The 26002-nt window shown below is 30.9% G+C and overlaps 3 protein-coding genes and 1 pseudogene across 9 annotated transcripts; 2 read left to right on the top strand and 2 right to left on the bottom strand.

Moving 5' to 3' along the window:
* The first annotated feature begins 4394 nt into the window (after positions 1–4394).
* On the top strand, positions 4395–4811 carry LOC114389308 (self-incompatibility protein S1-like). Its single transcript, XM_028349983.1, has one exon. The coding sequence runs from the start codon at positions 4395–4397 to the stop codon at positions 4809–4811; it is 417 nt and encodes a 138-aa protein (XP_028205784.1).
* A 3392-nt stretch (positions 4812–8203) lies between these two features.
* Positions 8204–8635, top strand: LOC114389216 (self-incompatibility protein S1-like). The gene has a single exon (XM_028349879.1). It carries the CDS (start codon positions 8204–8206, stop codon positions 8633–8635), a length of 432 nt encoding a protein of 143 aa, XP_028205680.1.
* A 5785-nt stretch (positions 8636–14420) lies between these two features.
* Positions 14421–25347, bottom strand: LOC114389133 (annotated as a pseudogene).
* Positions 17303–25692, bottom strand: LOC114417449. Of its 7 annotated transcripts, none has more exons than XM_028382701.1 (8): positions 25602–25692; positions 25233–25329; positions 24902–25017; positions 23951–24175; positions 20275–20714; positions 18958–20186; positions 18252–18843; positions 17303–18182 (listed from the first exon to the last, which is right to left on the bottom strand). In XM_028382701.1, exons 5-8 carry the CDS (start codon positions 20711–20713, stop codon positions 17572–17574), a joined length of 2871 nt encoding a protein of 956 aa, XP_028238502.1. In that variant the 5' UTR covers position 20714; positions 23951–24175; positions 24902–25017; positions 25233–25329; positions 25602–25692; the 3' UTR covers positions 17303–17571. The 7 variants fall into 7 exon arrangements, with proteins under 7 accessions (XP_028238502.1, XP_028238512.1, XP_028238485.1 ...); XM_028382711.1 differs by having other exon boundaries at positions 24902–25002; XM_028382684.1 differs by lacking the exon at positions 25602–25692 and having other exon boundaries at positions 24902–25076; positions 25233–25586.
* Between the last annotated feature and the right edge of the window lie 310 nt (positions 25693–26002).

The raw sequence follows: 26002 nt of genomic DNA, 5'->3' as shown, positions 1-26002 counted from the left end.
TATCATGTGAGTACTTTTTCTTATTGTTACAAATAAGAATAATAAACATAGACCATAAGATCATATTTAAATGGTCAAGATTAATGCACATGACTTTTTTAAGTGGCCATATGATGACTAACATTCTAACTAGAGGATTTATCTAAAATAAGTTTTTAACATATGTGCATGGGATTTTGATCCATGTTTTGTTTATTGCTGATGGATTCTTATTCTTGTTTTCGTTATTAGCTTCAAAGTACAAACCAGATGGTCAAGTAATGCTGGTTGAATTTGAAACACTTCGTTTATTGGGGATCTGAATGTCAGGTGACTAATCTCCATTTTTGTTTGGGTTTTGGGATATCATTAGTTCTGCCTCCTTTGTTTCGCAACATACTTCATCTCTTGCATTCTTTTGCAATTAAGTTTTGGTTATGAGTCAAGCTTATTTGTTGGTTTCATGATTTCATCTAGCTTTGTTACGAGCCATGTGATGAACAAAACAAAAATCCATCAATTTGAGAGAACTACTAAGATTTATGTTTTATTTTAATTTTATGTAATTATATGCATTATATGAAACTAATTCATTGACGCTACACTTGACTTCTGATTAACTTTTACATGTAGTTTTACCTAACCCAGAAGCATAATTTTTCTAAGTTATCAGTGTCACAAGCTTTGGCTCTATGTTTTTATAGCGGTGTGATTGTGTCTACTATTGCATCTACACTTTCTAAAATGGAGCTTTATACATATATTCATTGTGTGCAACAATGAAGAGATCGATGTGAGTCATCTAGACTTTTTCAGTGCGGAAAAACTCAATGGTTATATTCCTCCAAATAAAGAGGTCTTAACACTTTTCTCTTGAAGTTCCCTTTAAAATAAAATCATTCCTTTTAATTTCAATAGTAGATTTATCTCCTTAAAGCTTAAGCTATTAGGTGGAGACCATGAATGATTTTAGGAGAGAATATATAGTTGAAATTTGGTTGGAGAAAATGTTTTTATTTGATTAGCCTTGTTGTTTCTCCTAGTGTTTTTATTTAATAGGTATAGGGTATGCTGACAAAATACCAAACATCTGGACATAGGTTGTTGAAGAAACCCGTGAATATGTGGCTTTAAATGTAAATCTTCATTTTATTTGGACATTCCAGGTAGTGAAATTGTGGCAAGAGAAAAGATATAATGGAATAAGTCATAGGAGACAGGAAGACCAGTAAGGACCATTAGGTTATCAATCCCTTTACATGATGCTCAAGAATTTTTGCCTCTACCAACTTCATTATGCTTTTCTATGATTAGGATAGGAGATTTTGAGCAACCAAACACTCATGTTATAAATATGATTAGCTGTAATAATTTTATTTCAATAACAAATTTGCAGGTGTAAGCCGCCATATAATTATACATAATTATTTCAGTTGTATGGCATAATTTTTAATAGTATATTAATTTCATTCCAGAATTTTGACCAGGATAGTATAATTTCATTGTTTAATTAAGTCTCATATGAGACATTAAGTATAATTATATTTGCACATATAGTTACTGCCATTATTGAACAAAAAACACCGAAAAAAATTAATAATTCTACATCGATTGATGATAAAAACGATGTAGAAAGTACTACATTCAACATCAGTTATTAGCATAAACCGATGTAGAATGGTACAGACTTCTATGACGGTTGAGGCCACAAATGATGTAGAAAGTACGCCATTCAACATCGGTTATTAGCCAAACCGATGTAGAATAGTTTAGCATCTACTACAGTGCCAAAAGATATGATGTAGAAAAACTGTCATTCTACATCGGTTATTAGAACAACCGATGTAGAATGGTTTATAAAGATTGACATTCTACAACGGTTTGACGCTAATAACTAATGTAGAATGTTCACAATTCTACGACGGGTTTTATAAGACACCTGTCTTCGAACGTGAGATATTCTACATTAATCAAATAACCATCGTTGTAGGACGCGTGACTTTCAACATCGCCTGCTACGATGACGCATCATAACTGATGTAGAATGGTGAAAAGAACTGATGTAAAAAGGTTATTTTTATGTTGTCAATGAGTTAAAAGTTTGAATCCCTAAATTAAAGTTTAAAAACCTATTTAAAGGTTTGGGCCAAAAGTCTATAATGCTAAATTACAAAATAAAAATAACAAAGAAAAAAATATGATTGTGCTCACACCCCTCACGATCTTAGTCATGGGGTTGTGTTTATCTCGCAGGTGCTATTTAGGCTTCAGGTGTGATGTCAAATCATAGAGTTGTGATCCTGATCATCCCCTTGTGATCTTCTATGCAAGGTATAGCCAAACCTCATTATTTTTATTTTTGTTTCCAAGTATTTCGTGCTCAAACTTTATTTTTATTTCCGTTGTCCAATTTATTCATGATAAGATCTTAATTGATTAGATGAGATTCAATCCAAATACTTTCGAAACTGAACTCAATATAATTGGATTGAATTAGATCATGAATTTGATCTGGATCAGTAAACACCCCTAACTTTTAGTTGTTATATATTGTTGTTGACATATAGTATCATTTTGTATCCGTATGTTATATACCTATCTGAGTTATTCATAGATATGCTATGTTTTGACAATTTATTTATTGTAAGATTATTTATTTAACGACATTTTTTTAAATATTTTTCTTTATCTATTATTCATTTTAATATAAATTATGTCATAAATTTAAAAATATATGTCAGTTTAAAAATTTAAAAGAAATTATCAATAACATAATTAATATAAATTTAAAATTTAATTTGTATGTTTAAAATATTTATTTATCATAAATTTTAATTATAATATAATTTTCATATTTAAAAATATTTATTTAATATAAATTTTAATCATATAAATAAATATTTATTCTATATGTTGTACAAATTAAAAGACTAGTTACAAAAAAACAACAAACTTATTTGCCAAGAATTTTCTTAAAAAAATTATGTAGAAAATATCGACAAACTTAGTTAACAAGAAAAGCATTAAATTTGATGGTTAAATCATTGGTTTATTTTGATCATTTTCTTGAAAATTTAAAATTTTTGGAAAGTAGTATTCTAAAAAACAAGCTTAAATATTTATTTTTTGTGCTTATGAAATTGGAAATATATATTTTGGTTTCTGAAAATATTTAGTACGTTTTAATCCTCATAAAATTAATAAAAATGTATTTTTTTGACCAAAGATTCAAGTTATCAAGCGTACATGTATAGCTCTTTTTACAATAGTTATAAATAACCAATATGATAAATGTTACACTTATGTTATAATATGCATAATTGATATTAAAAATCATATTTTTAAATTAAGATAGAATTGAACTTTGATATGCATGAGATATATATTTGGTATTTTTAAAATTATTTATAATTTTTTTAGAAATTTATGTTTAAAAAAATTTAAAAGGATTTGAATTACGTTAAATTTCAATATCTTTGTAATTGTAAAATATGGAATGATAAGATGATTTAATTATCTTACAATTATATTATAATTAAATAAATCTTATTAATTTCATATTTTTCATCAAATTCTTTTATGATATTTTTATTATATTTTATAAGTACATTAAAATGAATATAATATAAAATGATATTAAATGTAAAAATGAAATATTTTAATTACTGAAAAATTAAATGTTTTAAAGAAAAGAATAATATAATATGTTTAACTGTAGTAGTACGTAGGCTGAACAATCTTATTTTGAATTTTTTCAAATTTATATAGAATAAATACTTTTAATTTATTTCAGTTATTAAAATAATGTTTTATATTATATAGTTAAAATTATTGAACATCTGAGTTGTATAGTAATTGTGTATTAATTGTACAAAAGATATATTAAATGCATATGATATAAATATTTGTATAATTTTGAATGAGTTTAATTACATTTTAGTATTAGATAATTATTAAATTTATGTAATAAAATCATTATTGAAATATTAAATAAAAAGTAGTTCTATATTCAATGCACATTTGTTTAGATTAATTATTAAATAATTATGCAAACACGTATTTATTGTACAACATAATGATTAATTTAAAACTTTCTAAAAAACTTGATATTTGATGAAACATTCTATTAAATGATTTTCCTGTATTGGCATGATTTTAATGATGTATAAGAAAAGCTTTAAAAGTCTGTGACTTTTGTTTTGACTATTTCTCTTGCAAATTCAAAATTTGTGTAAAGTGATGTCACAATTCATGTATAAGTAAGACTTTTTAGTGTCTTTTTAAGTTGCAATTATAGAGTGCAAGAATGAAGTAAAGAAAATAGCTTACGAGTTAGGTTTATTAATTATTATTATTATTATTATTATTATTATTATTATTATTATTATTATTATTATTATTATTATCTTACAAACATGTTGAAGTCCCTGGTCACAATTATTGTATTCTTGTTGATTGTTCGTGCTCAAGATGATCTGGGTGATGATTCTGTTTTTGATGGAAAGAAAACTGTGCGTGTTTTAAATGCGATGAATGATGGCATTCTTGTGTATCTCCATTGTCGGTCGAGGGACAATGATCTTGGCAAACATGTTCTTGCCGTTGGAGAGTACCAACAATGGTCCTTCAGAGATAATTTTCTTGACTCGACTCTTTTTTGGTGCAAGATGGATGCAGGCAATGTGCATGCGCGTTTTGAAGTTTATCGTGCCAAAATTGAGGAGACGTTATGTGATTCCCTATGCAATCGAGCTCTAACAAACGATGGAGCCTATTTTTATGATCAGTTCCGTGGCTACTGGCAGAAGAGATTATCATGGTATATTCCATAAATACCATCTGTTTAAAAGTTGTGTCTATGCTTTGCTAAACAAAATAAACTATGGATAATCATTATGTAGTCATTTCTTTTTTTTCTTATAAAGAATTATTATTCACAATTTATTTTTCGTCAATTGTTTTATTTATAATTTATATTTTAAAATAACTAGTTAATTATTTCATGTTGCCTTACCGATCAATTTCTCTATCTCTTTTATAAATTTTCTCTGAAGTTTCTCTCATTCTCTATCTCATAAACCACATATCGAAAAGTATAATGAAATAAATCAAAAATGTTTTTAATTGCAAAATAATAAACATATTTTAGAAATACGTACATTAATTCTGAAAAATGTTTTTCATATTAATTCACTATATTTTTATTGGATGTTAATTTTATACACCTAATTAATGTCAACTTTCAATAAAATCACGATATATGACGGTAAACATCCAACAAAAACACTACACTTGATAATAAAGGTAAACCATTAACATCTTTTTGGCCAAGTGAAGCGGTTGACATAGTTGCAGATATGATTTAGATTCCAGCATTTTTCTGACACATTTATAGCAGCTATCATCACTGCTTCACCTTTTCTTCCGCCGTTGTTAGTTACCAGCACTTTTTATTATCTATGTTTTCAGCACCACGTACTAGTTTTAATTTCAGGTTGGTGTTATTAACACTAATGGGTTTTTATTTTAATTTCAGGTTCCCATAAAAGCTGCCGGTTTGATCAAGTATAGGTACCACCCCTTTTGTTCCCCAAATTATTGTCTAACAATTCAAGGTTCTTTTTAATTCTTTTTTAATGATGAATTAATCTAAGATAATTTTTGTTCAATTAAACATTTAGTCTTTATACTAATTTATTTTATCCACCTAGGATTAATCCTACTGTTGTGATTAAAACCTGAGCTCTCCTCCCATGATTCTAACACACTAAATTCTCTTCTTAGTTCATCCTAATAAGTGTCTAACATCATACAAATAATGATCAAATATCAAGAATGTATAAAATCGAAAAGAGAAGAATTAAAAGAACATAATTAAAGAGAACCTCATAACTATACATAAACAAATGTTAAGGGTTGTGATCATCTCGCAGGTGCTATTTAGGCTTCAGCTGTGATGTCAAATCATAGGGTTGTGATTCTCATCACCCCCTTGTGATCTTCTATGCAAGGTATAGCCAAACCTCATTGTTTTTAATTTTGTTTTCAAGTCTTTTGAGCTCAAACTTTATTTTTTTTAATCCTTCATGTGAAGAATGATCTTGAAATTACTGAACTATATGTTTTTTGTTCTCATGAAATTAGAAATATACATTTTGTTGGTGTAAAATTTTTTGCATGTTTTTGTTATCATAAAATTAAAATATGTTATTTTTTCGCTTAAAGTTAAGTTCAAATATCCAAACGTACGAGTATAATATTTGAAGTAACACTTATACTTATAATGAATATAATAAGTGTTACATTTACATTAGTAATAAATTTTATTAATTTTATAATATTTGAAGTTTATAGAAAATTTATATTTGATTAGTGTATTTCTATAAGATGAGTCGTTATGGATGTTAGTATTATTTTCTATATGTGGGAAAAAAATGTACTGTCTATATTGAGTTTTTAATTTAATTTTTTCTCTCTCTTTAACATAACGGTGTAATATTAGTTAATCATAAAAAATATAGGTTAAATTACTCATTTGGTCCTTATAGTTTTACGATTCATACCTTTTAGTTCATATAATTTGAAAGTGGTTTGTTTAGTCCCTGTAGATTATATTTTAATTCTTTTTTAGTCTCTATAGTTTAAAATGGTTTTTTTAGTCTTTATAATTTATATTTTAATTCTTTTTACTTCTTATAGTTTGAAAGTGATATTTTTAGTTCCTATAATTTATATTTTAATTATCTTTTAGTCCATGCTACAAAAAAATATATAAAAATAACTAGTTACAAATTATCAACTATTTTTTATTACAAATTATCTTGCGATAAATTAGCTAGAATTACTTGCTGATATTTTTGTAGTTAATTGTAATAGATAATATTACTCATATTTTGATAGTAAAGACTAAAAGAGAATTAAAATATAAGATATAGGGGCTAAAAAGATCACTTTCAAACCATAGAAACTAGAAGAGAATTAAAATGCAAATTATAAGGAGTAAAAAAATTACTTTCAAACTATAGAGATTAAAAGAGAAATAAAATATAAACTATAGGACTGAAAAAACCACTTTAAAACTATAAGGACTAAAAGGTATAAATGATGAAACTATAAAAGAGTGACTTTTGTTGTCCAAATTTTTTAAACAATTTTTTTATTAAGGTTTTTTAATGATACTGTCTAGATTATATTTTAAAAGTATATTAAAATTAATATAATATAAAACTACATTAAATGTCAAAATGAGATATTTTAATTACTGTAAATCAAATATTTTAAATAAAAAATAATATGATATAATATAAGATGCTTAATTCTAGTCGTGCATATATAGGCTTAACAATCTTATTTTAATTTTCTTATATTTATATTGAATAGATATTTTTAATTTATTTCAGTTATTAAAATATTTTTTATATTATATATTTAAAACTATTGAATATCTAAGTTTTATATTAATTGTGTATTAATAATACAAAAGATATATTAAATGCGTATGACAAATGTTTGTATAATTTTAAATGAGTTTAATTACTGTTTAAATATTATATAATTATTAAATTTATGTAATAATATCATCATTAATACATTAAATAAAAAATAATATTATATTGAATGCACACATTTAGTTAAATTAATTATACAATAATCACTCAAACATGTACTAATATAAATAAATTTAACTAGGAATTTGATTCAAAATATTTAATTTAAAAAATCCTCCAAAAATACCCTTTATAATAGTGCTAATAAAATAATAATAAATAATTCATGGAAAACAAGATTTTATTAAATAAAGAACATAATAGGAATATTATTATTAAATGAGATAAAAATTAATTAATATTTATTTATATTTATATTCAAAATTATTTTCTTATACTTATGTTTATTTAAGTTCGGAGGGAGTATTTATTCTACAGCATAAGGATTAATTTAAAACTTTTTAAAAAACTTGATATTTGACTAAACTTTCTATTAAATGATTTTTGTATGTTGGCATGATTTTAATGATGTATAAGAGAAGCTTTAAAAGTTGATGACTTTTGTTTTGACTATGTTCTCTTACAAATTTAAAATTGTGGAAAATGATGTCACAATTCATCTACAAGTAAGACTCTTTGGTGGTGTGGTGTCTTTTTAAGTTGCAATTATAGAGTGCAAGACTGCAAAGTAACTACAATAGCTTATGAGTTTGGTTTATTCTTATTATCTTACAAGCATGTTGAAGTCCCTGGTCACAATTACTATATTCTTGATGATTGTCTGTGCTCAAGATGGTCTGAGTGATAATACCATTTTTGACGGAAAGAAAACTGTGCGTGTCTATAATGGGATGAATGATGGCATTCTTGTGTATCTCCATTGTCGATCAAGGGACAATGATCTTGGCCAACATGTTCTTGCCGTTGGAGAGTATCAAGAATGGTCCTTCACAGATAACCTTTTTGGCACAACTCTTTTTTGGTGCACAATGGATGCAGGCAATGTGCATGCGAGTTTTGAAGTTTACAATGCCCAAACTGAGGAGATGAATTGTAGTACCCAATGCAATAGAATTCTAAATAACTATGGAGGCTATTTTTTTATTCAGTACTATCGCTACTGGGAGAAGAGATTGTCATGGCATATTCCAAAAACACCATCTTTTTAAAAGTTTTATATGCAGATGGTATGCTAAGCAAAATTAGATAATAAAATGACTATGGATAATCATTATGTAGCCATCTATTTTTTTTTTTGCTAATAAAGAATTATTATTTCTTTTTATTATGTCATAATTAAATTATTTTCTAGTTGGCAATTGTTTTTATTTATAATTTGTATTTTAAATTGGCTAATTAATTGTCTTATGTTCTCTTACCAATTACTTTGCATGTCTCTTACTTTTATAAATTTTCTGCGGAGTCGCTCTTTCCTAGTCTTATAAATCACATCAGGAAAAGTTTAATGAAATAAATCCAAATTTTTTAATTGCAAGACAAGAAACATATTTTTGAAATACATACATTATTAGTGTGAAATGTTTTTCATATTAATCCATTATGTCCGACCTAATGATTGACATTGATAGTTTACATAAAGACTTAAGGTTGATCCTTATTGTTGTGATCTTTATATTACTTCTTCCTGTTACAGTAATTGTTGTCATATATATATATATATATATATATATATATATATATATATATATATTACTTTATACATATCAAGTATAAAAAATAATAATAAATAGATAAAAGAGAGTGATAGTTTTATAAAATAGTTTTTATATTATTATTAATTTATTTATAGATTTTGTTGTCCATCAATAATATTATAAAAAATATAAGTGATAAAAGATAATTAATGTTATATTAAAAACTTAAAATAATAATTATTTTAAAATATTTTTTTATATTATAATTATAATGAGATGGAGAGTATAAAATAGAAATAGTTTGATGATTTAGAAAAGTAATGATGGATTTTGATTGTTTGCATTTATTGTACCATTTAAACATAATGATTTCTTAAAAAAATTAAAATAACTCTTCTTTTAATGTGAACTTATAATTTGACTTTTTCTTTTCTTTAAATCATGAATAATTGTGTTGCATTTATTGTACATTAGATGACTAATTTAAAATTTTGTAATATGACATTTGTGTCATAATCACAAAACATTTGTAATTTTTTCATAATTGCATGAGATCTAAGACTTAATTTAATTTTAATATTTAATAAATTTAATATATAAAATATGAAAATATTATAAACAGGACCATTTGTAAATTGGACATTCTCCTATTCTTCTGAATCGGAGGGCTTTTTGTTCTGTTTCATAAATTATCTATTGAAGATTAAAATAATAACTTTAAAACAAGCTTTTACTATCTCATGGATTTTCCCTTCTTTTCTTGGTGTTACTGAACCTATAATCTCATAATATCATCATTATTATCTCTTTGGATCATACCTTAACATTTAATTAGACAACAAGAGTTTAACCTCCTTTGCCAAATTGAAGGCAACTAATGCACTAAGGCTTGTAAATATCACTCCTACTCTTTGACCTCTTACTAAGGTCTCACTTTCCTATAACATTGAATGTGAACATGCTTAACTCTTCCTTTCTTTGCTTACTTGCTCACTAGAGTTTACATCACCTCTGTGAGATGTATAATATCTTGCATACCCCTTTGGGTAACTCACATCATGCACACTTCCTCATCTAATGCATAAGTGTATGTTACATCTCTCACCTCGCAACTAGGCTCACCACTCCTCTTATGCATCAATTTAACAAATACACACTGTTGGACATTTTAGTGTAATTGATCTCTTTATTATGTTAAAATAAGAGTGCACGCTTGTTTTAATGTAATAACGAGATGTTCGGTTTAGGCAAAGGTTGGAAGTTACATGAAAGTTACTAAAACTTCCATCAACGGTTGGAAGTTACATGGAAGTTACTAAAACTTCCATCAACGGTTGGAAGTTACTAAAACTTCCATCAACGGCAGTTTTTAAAATAAAAAAAACTTCCATCAACCGCCAAAAACCACCTGTTCTTTGATTATAAATAATCATTCTGGTTCAGAAAGCATAACGATGTGACAAAACATACAAGACCAAAACAAAACTCTTGAGTTATAATCTTCTGATTTTATCCGATTGGACAATTTTGGTTGAACCCCGAAATTTGATTCAATCTGAAAGTGTTATACACGACTTCAGATTTATCCAAGTATTATCTCGATTTTCAAATTTAACCAACAAAAGATTGAATCAAATATTTCAAGATGACGAACGATAGTTCGAAGATGACAAGCAAATTTGCGAAGTTGGACAAGTTTGAAGGGCAGGATTTCAGAAGATGGCAGAAGAAGATGCACTTTCTCTTGACAACATTGAATGTGGTGTATGTGCTGAGTACACCGATGCCGGTGTATATGGAAGACGAAACTCTGGATCAAACAAGGAAGCGTTCGAAATGGGAGAACGACGACTACATTTGTCGTGGACACATTCTGAACGGTATGTCTGACTCTCTCTTTGATATTTATCAAAATGTTGAGTCTGCTAAGGAATTATGGGACTCTCTTGAATCCAAGTATATGGCAGAAGATGCCTCAAGTAACAAATTCTTAGTTAGTAATTTCTTTAATTACAAAATGATTGATTCGAGGCCTGTTATGGAGCAATATAATGAACTGCTGCGGATTTTGGGTCAGTTTACTCAACATGATTTGAAAATGGATGAATCCATTGCAGTTTCATCTATAATTGATAAACTGCCTTCTTCTTGGAAAGACTTCAAGCATACCTTGAAACATAAGAAGGAAGAGTTGACTCTGGTTCAACTCGGTAGTCATTTCATGATTGAGGAGTCGCTGAGGGCTCAGGAAATTGACAAAGTCAATGATAAAACCGTAGCAGGTTCCTCTTCCGTTAATATGGTAGAGGAAAGTGGAACAGTTAAGCAAAATTACAATGCTAAAGGTAACAAACGAAAATTTCAAGGAAATAAGAACAAAGGTCCAAACAAACAGACAAAATTGTCATGTTGGAAGTGTGGGAAACCTGGTCATTTAAAGAGGGATTGCCGGGTGTTCAAAGGAAAGAACAAGGCTGGTCCAAGTGGGTCTAATGATCCTGAAAAGCAACAAGGTCAGATTGTAGTGAATAATTTTAATTCGAATACGAATTCAAATTATGTATCACTAATATCTGATGCATTCTATGTGCAGGATGATGACGTTGCTTGGTGGTTTGATTCGGGAGCAACAAGCCATGTGTGCAAAGATCGTCGTTGGTTCAAGGAATTTAGACCAATCAATGATGTCTCTATTGTGAAGATGGACAATGTTGCAACTGAACCAATCCTAGGATTAGGTTGTGTGAATTTAGTTTTTACTTCCGGAAAAAGTTTGTATTTGGATAATGTCTTATTTGTACCTGGTATTCGTAAGAACTTATTGTCTGGTATGGTTTTAAATAATTGTGGTTTCAAGCAAGTACTTGAAAGTGACAAGTACATCTTGTCAAGACATGGTTCGTTTGTTGGATTTGGTTATCGTTGTAATGGAATGTTTAAATTAAACATTGATGTTCCTTTTGTTCATGAATCTGTTTGTATGGCCTCGTGTATTTCTATAACTAATATGACAAAATCAGAAATTTGGCATGCTAGATTAGGACATGTTCATTACAAAAGATTAAAAGATATGTCAAAACAAGTATGATTCCTCCTTTTGATATGAACATTGAAAAATGAAAAACTTGCTTGTTGACCAAGATCACTAGGAAACCTTTTAAGGATGTTAAAAGTGAGACTAAAGTCTCAGACCTTATTCATAGTGATTTGTGTGATTTGCATGCTACTCCATCATTAGGTCATAAAAAATATCTTGTTACTTTTATTGATGATGCATCAAGGTATTGTTATGTATATTTATTAAATACAAAAGATGAAGCTCTTGATAAATTTAAAATTTATAAGAAAGAGGTAGAACTTCATCAAAATGGGCTAATCAAAACTCTTCGTACGGATAGGGGAGGTGAGTATTATGATCCAGTTTATTTTCAATCTACTGGAATAATACATCAAACTACAGCTCCCTATACACCACAACAGAATGGTGTAGCCGAAAGGAAGAATAGAACCTTGAAAGAAATGGTGAATTTCATGTTATCCTATTCGGGTTCAAGTGAAGGATTTTGGGGTGAGGCTATGTTGGCAGCCTGTTACTTGTTGAACCGAATTCCTAACAAAAGGAATAAGGTTACCCCATATGAACTTTGGCACAAAAAGACACCAAATTTGAGTTATCTCAAAATTTGGAGATGTAGGGCTGTGAGAACTCAGCATAATTTGGCCGATCATTTAACCAAAGGGTTAAGTAGAGATCTCGTGAAAAGGTCGGCTGTGGGATTAGGATTAAAGTCTATCTGAAATCTCTTATGTTAAGATACCCAATTCCCATCTAATATGACATTAGGTGCTGAATTCAATGTGGAAAGCTTAACATGTAGAGATTGGAACACATCATCGAAAGTATCCCAAAAGGAATGTGTTCGGTTCTGCAAGTTAAGGAGGTTGAAGTATAACTTCTTAATGGTTCTTTTGAAAAATTGCATTTGCAGGTGCAAAAAAAAAAAAAAAGAAAAGGACTACCTATATAAGCATGAAGTTTAGCCGCTTCAAGAAGCTGGGACTTGGCTTTGATATGCTTATGAAGGATAGGGACACAGGCTAGTAAAACTAGTGTCGAGCAAGAGTAATGTTATAAACTATTGTGCAGATTATCTTCATGTATTCATTATGAATAGAAAGGGTTCAATCCTTAGTGACACCCTGATATTCGAATATTTGAAACGTATAATTTGCTAAGATGAAATTCAATCGTCACGATATTTCATCTATGCAGTAGTTTGTGGTATGTTATGACTTTGGTGATTTGATCGGTAATTACACTAAAATGGGGGAGGTTTGTTGGAAATTTTAGTGTAATTGATCTCTTTATTATGTTAAAATAAGAGTGCACGCTTGTTTTAATGTAATAACGAGATGTTCGGTTTAGGCAAAGGTTGGAAGTTACATGGAAGTTACTAAAACTTCCATCAACGGTTGGAAGTTACTAAAACTTCCATCAACGGCAGTTTTTAAAATAAAAAAACTTCCATCAACCGCCAAAAACCACCTGTTCTTTGATTATAAATAATCATTCTGATTCAGAAAGCATAACGATGTGACAAAACATACAAGACCAAAACAAAACTCTTGAGTTATAATCTTCTGATTTTATCCGATTGGACAATTTTGGTTGAACCCCGAAATTTGATTCAATCTGAAAGTGTTATACACGACTTCAGATTTATCCAAGTATTATCTCGATTTTCAAATTTAACCAACACACACTACTAGAAAAGCGTTTTTCTATAATGGTTATTTCGAACATTCTACATCGGTTATTAACCATCGTTGTAGCCAACGTTGTAGAAACTTTCTACAATGTTTCCTAAATAACCATCTTAGAAAAATGTATCCTTCTAAGACGATTTTCAACTAAAAATCGTCTTCATAAAATATATTGAGAATTCTAAAAAGGTTTTTTAAAAAATTGTCTTAAAATGTAGATATTTTAAGACGATATTTTAGAGAACTGTCTTATAATGTATTTTTTTAAAAATAAAATATATTGTTGATTCTAGTCTTAGAATGTAGAGATTTTAAGACAGTTTGAAAAACCATCTTAAAATATATTTTTTTAAAAAATATTGAGGATTATAAGACGATTTTTCAGATAACCGTCTTAAAATGTGTTTTTTTATAAATAATTTAAAAAATCATTACAAATGAATAAAAAATTAAACTTTGAGAAGAACATATATCAAAATTAGAAGAACAAAATCCAACAAAATCAGACTTAGTGGATATTATTAAATGACCACCATATATAGGAAAAGAAAGAAAAAAGAGAGCAAACTATGGATATTATTTCTTGGCCTTTTGTTGAAAGAAAACTTGAGGGAGGCTTCAAGCATTAATGATGATGACTATGATGATCCGGGTTGTCAGGGTTTGACCAATAAGAAGAGTACTTCAACCATTCAGCTTCTTGTGCCTTTGTGATGGATGACTCCTGTAAGGGAATTGAATGTTAATGAAAATATTACGGTTAGGGTTTCTAGAATATAATTTAATGATAATCTTAAACAACAAAGAGACATTATTACTATCATAATTCCAACTAATCTCCAAGTAAAAATTGTTGAGTGTTATTAAATTTATTCTAACGAATTGAAATATTCAATTACATGTCTATATGACAAAACTATAAACACTATCACATAGAGATTGACTTGAACTATAATTAATGAAAATGGAAATTAACTGGCTCATCAAGTAGATGCCTTTCCACCTCGATCATGGTAAAAAATGTTAAAAGTTAATGGGCGTTTTGCCTAACATGGACCGTAATGTAATAAAATAAAATAAAATAAAGTATTTTTCTCTTTTCTAACCTTAATTAACTTGTTTATGACAATAAGGAAAAAAGAAAGATAAAACTGTAGAATATTAGGAGTAGTTTAATGAGAAGAAAAAATGGTGCTAGTAGAAGTCTCTATCTCTTGTACACTGTTGGTTCTTTGTATTAAATTCTGCTACTCTTGTACCTGCACAAGATCAAAAGAAAAACAGAAAACACAACAAACAAACACAGCAGAGCAAGAACCCAAAGATTTATGTGGTTCGGCAATGTGCCTACATCCATGGGAAAGAGCAGCTCCTCATCATCACATTGATCATGAAATTACAAGTTCAATACAAGCAACAACTAGCTTTGATCTCTCTTGGTTTCTCTTCTTTAAAACCTCTCACAATCACCTAGCACACTACCTTCCTTTTTGAACTCTCTCAATTGCTGCAGCTCCTCTGTTTTGCAACCTAAAAAACTCTCTCTTAATGCATTACATGATCAAGAGTATATATACACTCTAGCTATGCTTTGGTGCCAAAACTAATTCAGTTATCATAACTGAATTCAGTTATGACAACACATCTTAAAGTCTTCCCACTTGTGCCATTTGTGATTTTGAGTCACACAACACATACACAATTGAAAAATGAAATAAAGAGAAGGTATTTTTTCTTTAAACTTCCTTGCGGCATCGATCGATGACCCACATTTTGTTGTACTATTTTTTACCTTTATGCAATGGAAGACAGACGTAACCTCAAAATATAAAAAAGCAAACAAAAAAAATGTTTTCATTTTTTCTTTTATTTCTTTTTAATTTCAGAGCCCTCTTTTTTCTTTTCTCTAGGCATTATGACACACAATGTTCATATAATTCCGAGTCAAAAAGTTCTTTCTTACCTGTTTGATTTCAGTTGAAGTGCAACCCATGATGAGTTCCTCCAAACCAAACACAGACCTTCCTCGCTCCAAGCTTATGATGTTGTTGCTGCCAAGTGGACAAATACCATAGATGCATTCCCAAGGTCAACAATCAAATTCAAAACACATATCTTAATCATTGTGTTGAACAATATTCAAAAAGTGGAAAGACAGTTTCATGCTTGTGATTTATCAAGCACTCACAAAAGCTTGCCTAGTTATTGAGTCTGACTCGTGCACAATACCACCCAGACTTGCTCCTTTGGATTTTCACATGCCAAGTGACTCGTCTGTTTTCTTTTTGATTACTCACCTTTCCTTTCCTTTTAAGAGTGAATAGGCAATTTAGTCCCTGAGATTGTAACCACTTTGCATATTAGTCCCTGACTTAAATTTTAATTCATAATAGTCCCTAACTTTACATAAGTTTTGCAAAATAGTCCCTGTCGTTAATTTCTCAGGTGACGGCGTTTCTGAGGTGTATAGGTGGCAATTCAGTGCCACGTAGATTGTCCAACGTGGCACTGAGGTCTGCATCTATAAATTCTCTCTCACATGCAAGGTTGCTTCTTCTTCCCCAAAAAAATTAGGGTTTACAAAGCTGCTGGTTGCTTCTTCTTCTTCTTCTTCTTCCCACGCTGAGTTGCTTCTTCTTCTTCTACTCTGAGGCTCAGTCCCTGCTGCTTGTTCACTTGATTTGTCCATGTCTGCAAGTGGCAGTTGTTGTGCATTTTCTGGTAGTTTCATTCGGCAATGCCACCATGGAAGACGTACAGCTATTCGAACTGCAAGAACAAGGAGAAACCCAGGAAGGTTATTCTATACTTGTGCATTACCCCAAACAGACCCAGATAACTGTCAATTTTTTCAATGGGTTGAAGAAGAAAACCAACTTTCTAATTCGTCTTTTGTCTCAAGAGAAACAATGGTAGTGGCTGATTTGAGGCTACAAATTGAAGCTTTGCAGAAGAAAATGAGAAATTTAACAAACATTGTGTTGTTAGGTTTTTCATTTTTAATTGTAATGTTAGTTTTAGGGGGAATGTACTTTAGGTAAAATGTGTAATAGCAGCTTTTGATATTGTAATTGTTGTTTTGCTGAAGAATTTGTAGTAGGAAGTAGCTTTTGTAGTGTAATAGCAGCTTTTGTTGCTACTGTCAATTGTTGTTTTGCTGAAGAATTTGTAATAGGAAGTAGCTTTTGTAGTGTAATAGCAGCTTTTGTTGCTACTGTCAATTATCCATTTCAATTAAATATAATTTGTTGGTGAAATTTGTTGTTGAAATTTGCAGTTTATTAAATATAATTTAATAAAAGAAAGAGAATTAGGTAATAAGAAGCAACTCATAATGTATGTTGGGATGGATTGTACTACTCCAACTCCAAATCCAACACAGTGTATAATTTATAAAAGAAAGAGAAGAAACATGACTTTAGATCAATTTCACATAATATTTGACATCCCAAAGCATGGTAGTTATAAGCAATTGTTCAGTAGGCCATAATGTTTACATCATTTCACATGCCAGTGAAGCTTTCAAAATATACAACTACACATCCTAATATCAAAATGCAACAAAAAATGCTTCTTCAGTTTTCTTCATCAGCAACCTTCAAACTCAGCAACCTTCAAAATGCGCAACAAAAAATGGGTCTTCAGCAACCTTCAGCAACCTTCAAAATGCAACAAAAAATGGTTCTTCAGTTTTCTGCATCATCTTTATAAGCAACCTTCCTTTTTTTGGCTCTTGTTATGGCTAGCTTATTCCTTGCTATTGGTGGAACAATAGTTGCAGGGACCTCCATGTCACTATCTTGTGACAAATGAGGCTGAGATAAATTAATCTCCACCGGATCTTGTTGAACATGAGTAGTAGCTTCTTCAGCCTCATTCAAAGCTTGTTCATCTTGAGATAATAGGTGGTCATCCTCATTTGAAGTTGATGGTGCAACATATTTCTTTGGCCTAACAGGAACTCCAATATTTTTACAGCTTCTAATGTTATGATTGGTTTGGCCACACCTTCCACATGTAAACTCAGCCAATTTCCTCTTTAGCTTATGTCCTGTGACATTGTCCTCATCTACAGATCTCCTTCTATTTTTCTTTGGCCTTCCTCTTTGGACCTTTTTATGTGGTGGAACAGGGTGTGTATACTGTGTCTGGGCCCAATATTGTGGTCCTTGGACTGGTTCAATAAAATGCTGGTATGTCTTATTATAAGCTTCTATTGACAGCCACTCATGACACATGTCCTCAGGCTTCCCTCCTTTGTGAGTTATTGTTGCAATGGCATGTCGGCATGGCATCCCTACATCAAAGTTGTAAAATCAGCACACATGTAGGTTAGGAATGAAAAAAAAACTATAAAAAACACAACCTGTTAGTTGCCATACTCCACAAGTGCATGTCCATTCACCTAAATTGACCTCAACCTTATTCCCCCACATGTGGACCTCATATCTCAGGCCCATGTTATCACCACACCAAATGGGAGTCCATTGATTAGCAAAATGGAATTCTTTTTCTAGTCTTTTATACTGCACAGGACATAATGGTCCAGGTTTTCCAGAAAGTTTAACCTTGCGGGCAGCCATGGTTCTCATGATATAACTTCTAATTTCTTCAAGCATTGTGATAATAGGCTTGCATCTATACTGCAGAATTCTGGAATTGAATACCTCACAAGTGTTGTTGCATATATTGTCCACCTTGGGTGTTGTACTGAAGTGGGCTTTTGTCCATGCTTGTTTGGGCCATTTATTCAAATACTCCCAAGCCTGGCAGTTGATTGTCTTCAAATGGGCCATATGGCCTTCAAACTCAGCAACAGTAGTGGATTTTGCACATTGCCACACAATTCCTTTAAGTTCCTTGCTTTTCCATTGCTTTGTAAAATTTTTCCAAAGATGCAAGACACAAAATCTATGAGGTGCACCAGGCATGACTTCCTGTAAAGCTGGAATAAGTCCCTGAAAAATTGCAGCAAAGTAGTAAATACTTCTGGACTAGTCCCTAACTTATGTCATTAACTTCAATTAAATACCTAACTTATGATAACAATTGCAAATCACACCATGTCATACCTTTTGCATGTCTGACATGAAATTCCACCCATTCTGTATGTAATCCCCAAGATCTTCATGCAACAAAGTTAAAAACCATTTCCAATTGTCTTTGTTCTCAATGTCCACAACAGCATAAGCAATAACATAGATGTGGTTATTGCCATCAAGCCCAACAGCAGAGAGCAAGTTTCCTCCAAATGCACTCTTTAGGAAACATCCATCTAGACCTATGAATGGTCTACATCCAGCAACAAACCCCTTCTTACAGCCAGCAAGACAAATATATAGCCTCTGAAATTGTGGTGGACCTTCTGGACTTGGCACTGTGTTGATCTTAACTGTTGATCCAGGATTGCTCCTCAACAATTCATGTGCATAATCAAATACTTTGGCATATTGTTTCCTCTCATTCCCTTCCACTAATTGCTTTGCTTCTTTCATGGCTCTCCACATCTTTGTAACTTCAATGTGCACTCCAAACTCTTGCTTGAAATATTCCAAAGCTTCAACACATTTAAGGGTTGGCTGCATTCTGAGTTTGCCCTCAAGTTTACTGACCACCCACTGTCTATTTGCTTGTTTGTTGTTCACTTCTCTGCAGCAATTATGGTTATGCTTAAATGTCTTTATCTGAAAAGAGTTTCTAACTTCATTCTTTGCACAGTAGATTTCCCAATCACAAAATGCCTTCTTGCATTTTGCTCTAGCCCTCTGTTTATCATTCTTCTTCCACTTGAACTCCCTGCCCATCAATATGCTATACTCCCTCAAGGCAGATTTAAATTCATCTAGAGTACCAAACTCCATCCCTAATTCCAACTTCTGTTCACCAACTCCACTACTTTGACTATATTGAGGATAAACTTCAACATCCTCATCTTCATCATCACTACTAATGGGGATATTAAGCTCCTCTGAATGATAACCATCTGTCTCAACTTCAGCTTCAACTTCATTCAACATACAAGAGAAATTTATAAACCACTCAGCATCTGTCTCATCACTGTCAACTTCCTTTTCCTCCTCACTATCAGCAACATCTCTCTCTTCACCATCAGCATCTCTCTCCTCACCAGCTTCAGCATCCCTCTGCTCACTACCATCTCTTTGCTCACCAGCATCAGTATCCCTCTGCTCACTACCATCTCTTTGCTCACCAGCATCAGTATCCCTCTGCTCACCACCATCCCTCTGCTTACCAGCATCCATCTGCTCACCAGCATCTGTCTGCTCTCCAGCACCAACATCTGCATCAATGGTCATAAAGTAAAAATTAATCATATTAATTAATTATGGTAACCATGTCGGACCAAGTACAGATGAATTAAAACTTACCTTCCTCATGGCCAGCAACAGGTACATCATCTAAATCATCCTCATTCTCAACAGCTTTTCGAATTGGATAACATTCCAAGTACAACATTTGTGGGACTTCTTCTAAAATTGGATCTACTTCATGATGAAAATAAACATTTATCTCATTCTCATTTTCAAAAGCATCCCTAACTAAGTGTAATATATCTCCATCAGTTGTACAACTCCTTAACCCATGATTAAAATCTAAGTCCTTATCAATCAACCAAAAACATTCTCCTATATTACTATACTTCTTACAAGCTTTCACCAGATCATATAAGATAAATGCATTCAGGCAATCTGCAGATATATCCTCCCAAACTTCAAATTCTCCGCCTATATATTCAACCTTTCCATCACTGGCACGTGGAGTGAATCTTCCTCCATGGTGCAATACTAAAGTTATATTGTCATTCATTCTACACAATCAAAAACCGCAAACATGGTCAGATATTAGGAAATAAAAAAACCTACCTCAAAAAGCGCGAAGACATTGACATTGTCAAAAACCGCGAAGACACAATCAAAAACCAAAAACATTGTCATCTATAAAAACAGAGCATCATAAACGAAAATAATAAACGATCATAAACCTCCCTACGAAGCGCGAAGACAATGCCGCAGATGAAACCCCTCGAACATGTAAAACCCCAAATCAAACCACCAAAACAATGCAAACGAATTGAATGAAACCACCAACCTGACAAAAAGCGCGAACCCTCAATCACGAGAATGCAGGGGAGGGAAGAGCAACAGTGAAAGGGAAAATGGGTTTACTTCATTTTTGATTTCTTTTAAACCTAATTTTTCAATTCAGTCCTTGCCTTGCCACATAATATTGCTGACTTGGACTCAAACCTGCCACATTGGATGCTTACATTTGCCAAATAGACATTTGACTAACGGAGGAAATTAGATTTTAACAGCAGGGACTTATTTGCATAACGGAGGTAAAGTTAGGGACTATTATGAATTAAAATTTAAGTCAGGGACTAATATGCAAAGTGGTTACAATCTCAGGGACTAAATTGCCTATTCACTCTTCCTTTTAATAATAATAATAATAATAATAATAATAATAATAATAATATAAGTCATACAAGGTGATAAGCGTTTTTTTAATCCTCCCGTATAAACCTTTTAGGGAGCATATACAAATTTTAGCTTATTATGAAAGCAATTTAATTATAACCTTATATACTTCTTTAAAACTTTTTAAATAAAATAAACTCAAAAACTTATTATAATAAGTTCCTTTTAACTATTCTTCTATTATGACTACTATTTGGGTTACTAGCTATAGTAGCTATCGATTATGAAAATTATAAAGAAGGAAAATTATAATCATGTTTAAGAAGAGGGATTTGAGTTGTGATTACCTGAAAATTTTCATTTTGGAGCATTATTCTAGAGACATAGTAAGAGTTGTCATCGAGAATGATGGAAGTGTGGTGGAGGGGAGGAGGAGAGATAATGGTAGAGATGGGAGCGACGGCCTACTAATATGAAAAGCTGAGTTTGAAATTTGATGATGATGAGCATGTTGTTGTTGATGATGATGAGGAGTTACTTGTGCTAGCTGCCGTTCATGCACTTCTTCACATGAAACTAATGCTTGCATTACTTCTCTTGCTATTGAAGATCAAAATTAAAAAAAATTCAAATTTATGAAAACTTAAAATAAAACAAAATATTTTATTATGATCAAATTTTTTTAAAAAATGTTAATTAACTGAAATTTAAACCAGAAAAATAAACTTACATGAATCAATGGAAACTAAACTAATTAAAAAAATATATATTAAATATCACCCAATCTTCTTAACTAGCTAGATACCTAGTCAACCATAAATCAACCTCATCTTTTTCTTTTTTCTCGGTCTGTGAATGTGCCCATTTTAGCTTTAAATTTGCTGCCTTCATTCTATCAAGTCGTATGGGTGTTACCTTTCAGCGGTAGGTAAACAAGCACTGGTTGGTTGAAACTGCGGTACACTTTCATGCGGTGTGTGCAAGCAATATGGTGTTATATTAAAATAATATTTTGAATTAAAGTCAAATGACTGTTAAAATATAAGTAAATGTCGTGAATGGAGGATAACCATCAAAGAAAAATCATTAGATGAAAGGGAAAGGATGTATGGTTTTTCCTATATAATAGTTTGTGCCTATAAGACTAGAGGACTCTATTTTTGTCTCATATTTTCTATTTTATTTTAATTTAATAAAGTTCTTGGTGACTTTAGAAGGAGTTTTAGAGGTGTGTACTTGATATTATATTCTTCTCTTATTTCTTTTCTCATAACTTCTATGTTTCATTTTAAGTGACTAATAACTAATGTTGAAGTTTGTACTTATAACAACAATTATTACTGGATGAATTGCTTAATGCATGTCATTTTATAACAAGTAATTGTTCATTAGCAAGTATTTCCTAAATGTCAAAGGTTCATTTTTAGTGCTTTCTTTTCAAGGCAAGACACGTGGTCTGCAACTTGTTTCTTAATCCCATTTTTATGTCAAATTTCCAAATCAAATTCTTGTATCAAAATAACCCAATTTCCAAATCAATTTCTTGTATCAAAATAACCCAATTTCCAAATCATTCTTTTTGTTTTTTTTTTCATTTTAATATATTTTTTAAACTAGTATAGAGGACTGACCAAATTTCAACTAAAAAAATATACTTGATTTTATATTTATATGAACATTGTAATTGATTTTGTTCATTTTAGTTGAATTCGTTCATTTTTCTCCAAGGATAAGATTACTACTTTCATAAGAGAGTGAATGGGACACGGACAATTGATTAGTGTCTAGTTAGTAGATGGTGGCTACTTCAAGTTTTCCACGGGATAAAATAAAACGAGTGTCATTAACTTAACATATAGCCTCATATATAATTGATTAAGTTCAGGAAATGTTCCTATCAATTATCAATTCATAGTCACTTTCTACAAATTTGGTTGGGAATGAGCTATAACTAGGCATGCTAATTAATCTTCTATGGCTATAGTATATTGATCAACCTCAGATAAATATAGTAAAGGTCCCAAGATAAAGGACTAACTGAATGTCCCAAGATAAAGGTCATTAAATGTGACGTCGTCGAAACTTAAAAATTTCAACGACGGGTTCCAAAACACCGTCTTTGAAAGTGAGCAACTTTTAAAGACGTTGCTGAGGTAAGCACCGTCTTTGAAAGTACGCATTCTAAGACGGTGCTTACCTCAGCAACGTCTTTGAAAGTAGACATTCTAAGACGTTGCCGATGTAAGCACCATCTTAGAATGCGTACTTTCAAAGACGGTGTTTCACCGTCTTTGAATTAAATATTATTTTTAATTATTTATACTTTTTTTGGTTGATATCCCATCAGAAAAAATATAAATAATCAAAAATAATATACATCAGCAATCCATATTGATCCATCGATCCCACAAAATACATAAGCCATAAGTTAATATACCATATCCACAAGGAAGAACAAGAAGACAAATTAAAACAAACATTGAAAACCAAAAATACAAAATCATAGTCAAAAATGGATTTTGTAAATAACTTGAAGCATAAATGCCCCTTTTGCACACTCTTTCCAGACCAGGGTTGAAAAAATAAAAAAGATCCAAACTTTGGCATAAAATGAGTGTCTTACAGGAGTATTCTGCTTATAGGCTTGGTTGACGAGGAACTCCCATGACTGCAAAGAATCAATCAACACCACCTTTGAATTGTTCTGCTATGTGGCTTCCATTCCCTCACCAACTCCTAATTGATGAATTGACTCTACCCCAAAAGAGGGAACTTTGCATCTTCCTATATTCTACTAAAGGATGTCTTAATTTGGATACCCACCACACCAAGTGCCCTTTTCATACAACTTCATTTACAGAAATAAAAAAAAAAAATCAGGCATGTATCATTGTTTTTTCTTTTTTTTTTCTAGAAAAAAAATGTAGTAACTTTTTTATTTGTATGCAATTTTTCTATTTTAGCCAGAATTATCATAAAATGGTAGATTTAACTTCTTTAGAGCATGTTTATGTATATTTTTCTAGAAACACTTGCAAAAGAAAAAAATAAAATAAAATAAACTTTTTCTATTTTTCATAAACTAAAATTAGCTTCTACATAAATTAATTTGTAGACACTCTTGTATTAATTTCTTTAAAAAATATTTTTAACTTACGTATAAACTAATTTTAACTTAAATAAATTATTATTATTTTATTTACTTTCCTAGACTCTTAATAAAAAATTATACACAATAAAAAAATTGTTTCCCACATTTCCTCAATACCCCGTGATACTCCAAGTGGTAACAAAAAATTAACGAACTAACTAACCAATTTCAATTAAATGAATTAAGTCTCCTCTAATAAATTAAAAAATAGCAGTATTGAATTAGCAAGGAAAGAGTTATGAGACCATCACCATATGACTCTCAATAATATGTATTATAAATGAATGAATTTTAGTAAGCAAGCAGGAACTAACTAAATGTTGTTAAGTAATCTGATTTCAAAATTTCAATACCCCTATGAAAGATATCTAATAAATATAAGAATCCTACATATCAAAAGAAGAAGCAATGTCCATTAATTACCTTCTTTCTTGGGTCTACAGAATTTTTCCAAGTAGGTGCAAATGCATTTGGAGTGGCAAATGAACATGCTTGAAGTGGTTCTCTACCTCAATATGCAAAAACTGCTGCACCAATAGCTGTGACATTTGTGAAGCTTTTTAAGAGTTGAAAATATCTACACCCATTTTCCTTTTACCTAATTAATTAATATCATAGAAATCACTTAATCTTAATATATATGGCTAAGATTTCTTATCTTTCTTTTTCAATCAGCCAGTGATTCAGTGAGTAGTTATATTGAGTCTTGTCCTCAAATCCAACCACAAAAGAATAAATAAAAGTGTGCACTCACCTGGTTGTCTACTCATCCATAAATTACTGAAAAACTTGGCACATCTGGTGAAGGAGTACACCTGCCATCTCTCTACTATTTCACTTTGTTCCCTTCCCTGATAGGTCATTTCCATGGTAGCAAACCAATAATAATAATAATAATGCATATAAAATAATTCATAAGATAGACATCACACATTAGAAGTTGAATTGAACTGCAAAATTAACATGAAAAATTGCTTCCATTGTACACATAAAAATTGACGGTCACAAGCTCTCTAGTCTCTCTACACGTTTGAGATCAAAAAGCAAAATTCCCAATATTTTTAATGGAAGAATTAACATAGAACAAATTCAGCATTTCAGCATTAAAAATTCAGCATAATACCCTTCTCCCAAAATAACCAAGCAACCAAAAATGAAGCTGTGGCATTGAGAAATGAAGCCTCTGCTTCAGGGTCCTTGATATTGGCCTCAAGAGAATCAACCCGTGAATCCAAGGACTTCCCTCTTTGCTGTAAAATCTCAACGGTTTGCTTCGAAGTTCTCTCAGCATAATGTCCTTCTCCCAAAAGAACCTAGCAACCAAAACAAAACAAAACCTCTTGACGCTGAGAAAATGCACACTGAATCAAAGAATTGCAGGGAAGAAAGCGCATACCAGGAACTCATTGGTGTGAATCAAATGACCTGGGAAGAATGCAGCTTTCCCAAACGGAACCTAAACACCCACTACCAAGTTAATGAACATGAAAGTTGAAATGTGTGAAAAAGGAGGGTTTGTTTGTT

This window comes from Glycine soja, chromosome 1 (assembly GCF_004193775.1).
Source record: "Glycine soja cultivar W05 chromosome 1, ASM419377v2, whole genome shotgun sequence".
Classification (NCBI taxonomy): domain Eukaryota; kingdom Viridiplantae; phylum Streptophyta; class Magnoliopsida; order Fabales; family Fabaceae; genus Glycine; species Glycine soja.
The sequence above is the reverse complement of the archived record's forward strand: the minus strand, read 5'-3'. Positions and strand labels throughout refer to the sequence as shown.

What these genes read in the sequence shown, in the direction of transcription:
- LOC114389308 (XM_028349983.1), top strand. Translation starts at nt 4,395, where the DNA reads ATGTTGAAGTCCCTGGTCACAATTATTGTATTCTTGTTGATTGTTCGT.
- LOC114389216 (XM_028349879.1), top strand. Translation starts at nt 8,204, where the DNA reads ATGTTGAAGTCCCTGGTCACAATTACTATATTCTTGATGATTGTCTGT.
- LOC114417449 (XM_028382701.1), bottom strand. Translation starts at nt 20,713, where the DNA reads ATGAATGACAATATAACTTTAGTATTGCACCATGGAGGAAGATTCACT. An exon ending in TGTTGCTGGCCATGAGGAAG is followed by an intron (nt 20,187 to 20,274) that starts GTAAGTTTTAAT and finishes CCATTGATGCAG; the next exon opens with ATGTTGGTGCTGGAGAGCAG. An exon ending in TGGAGTATGGCAACTAACAG is followed by an intron (nt 18,183 to 18,251) that starts GTTGTGTTTTTT and finishes ACTTTGATGTAG; the next exon opens with GGATGCCATGCCGACATGCC.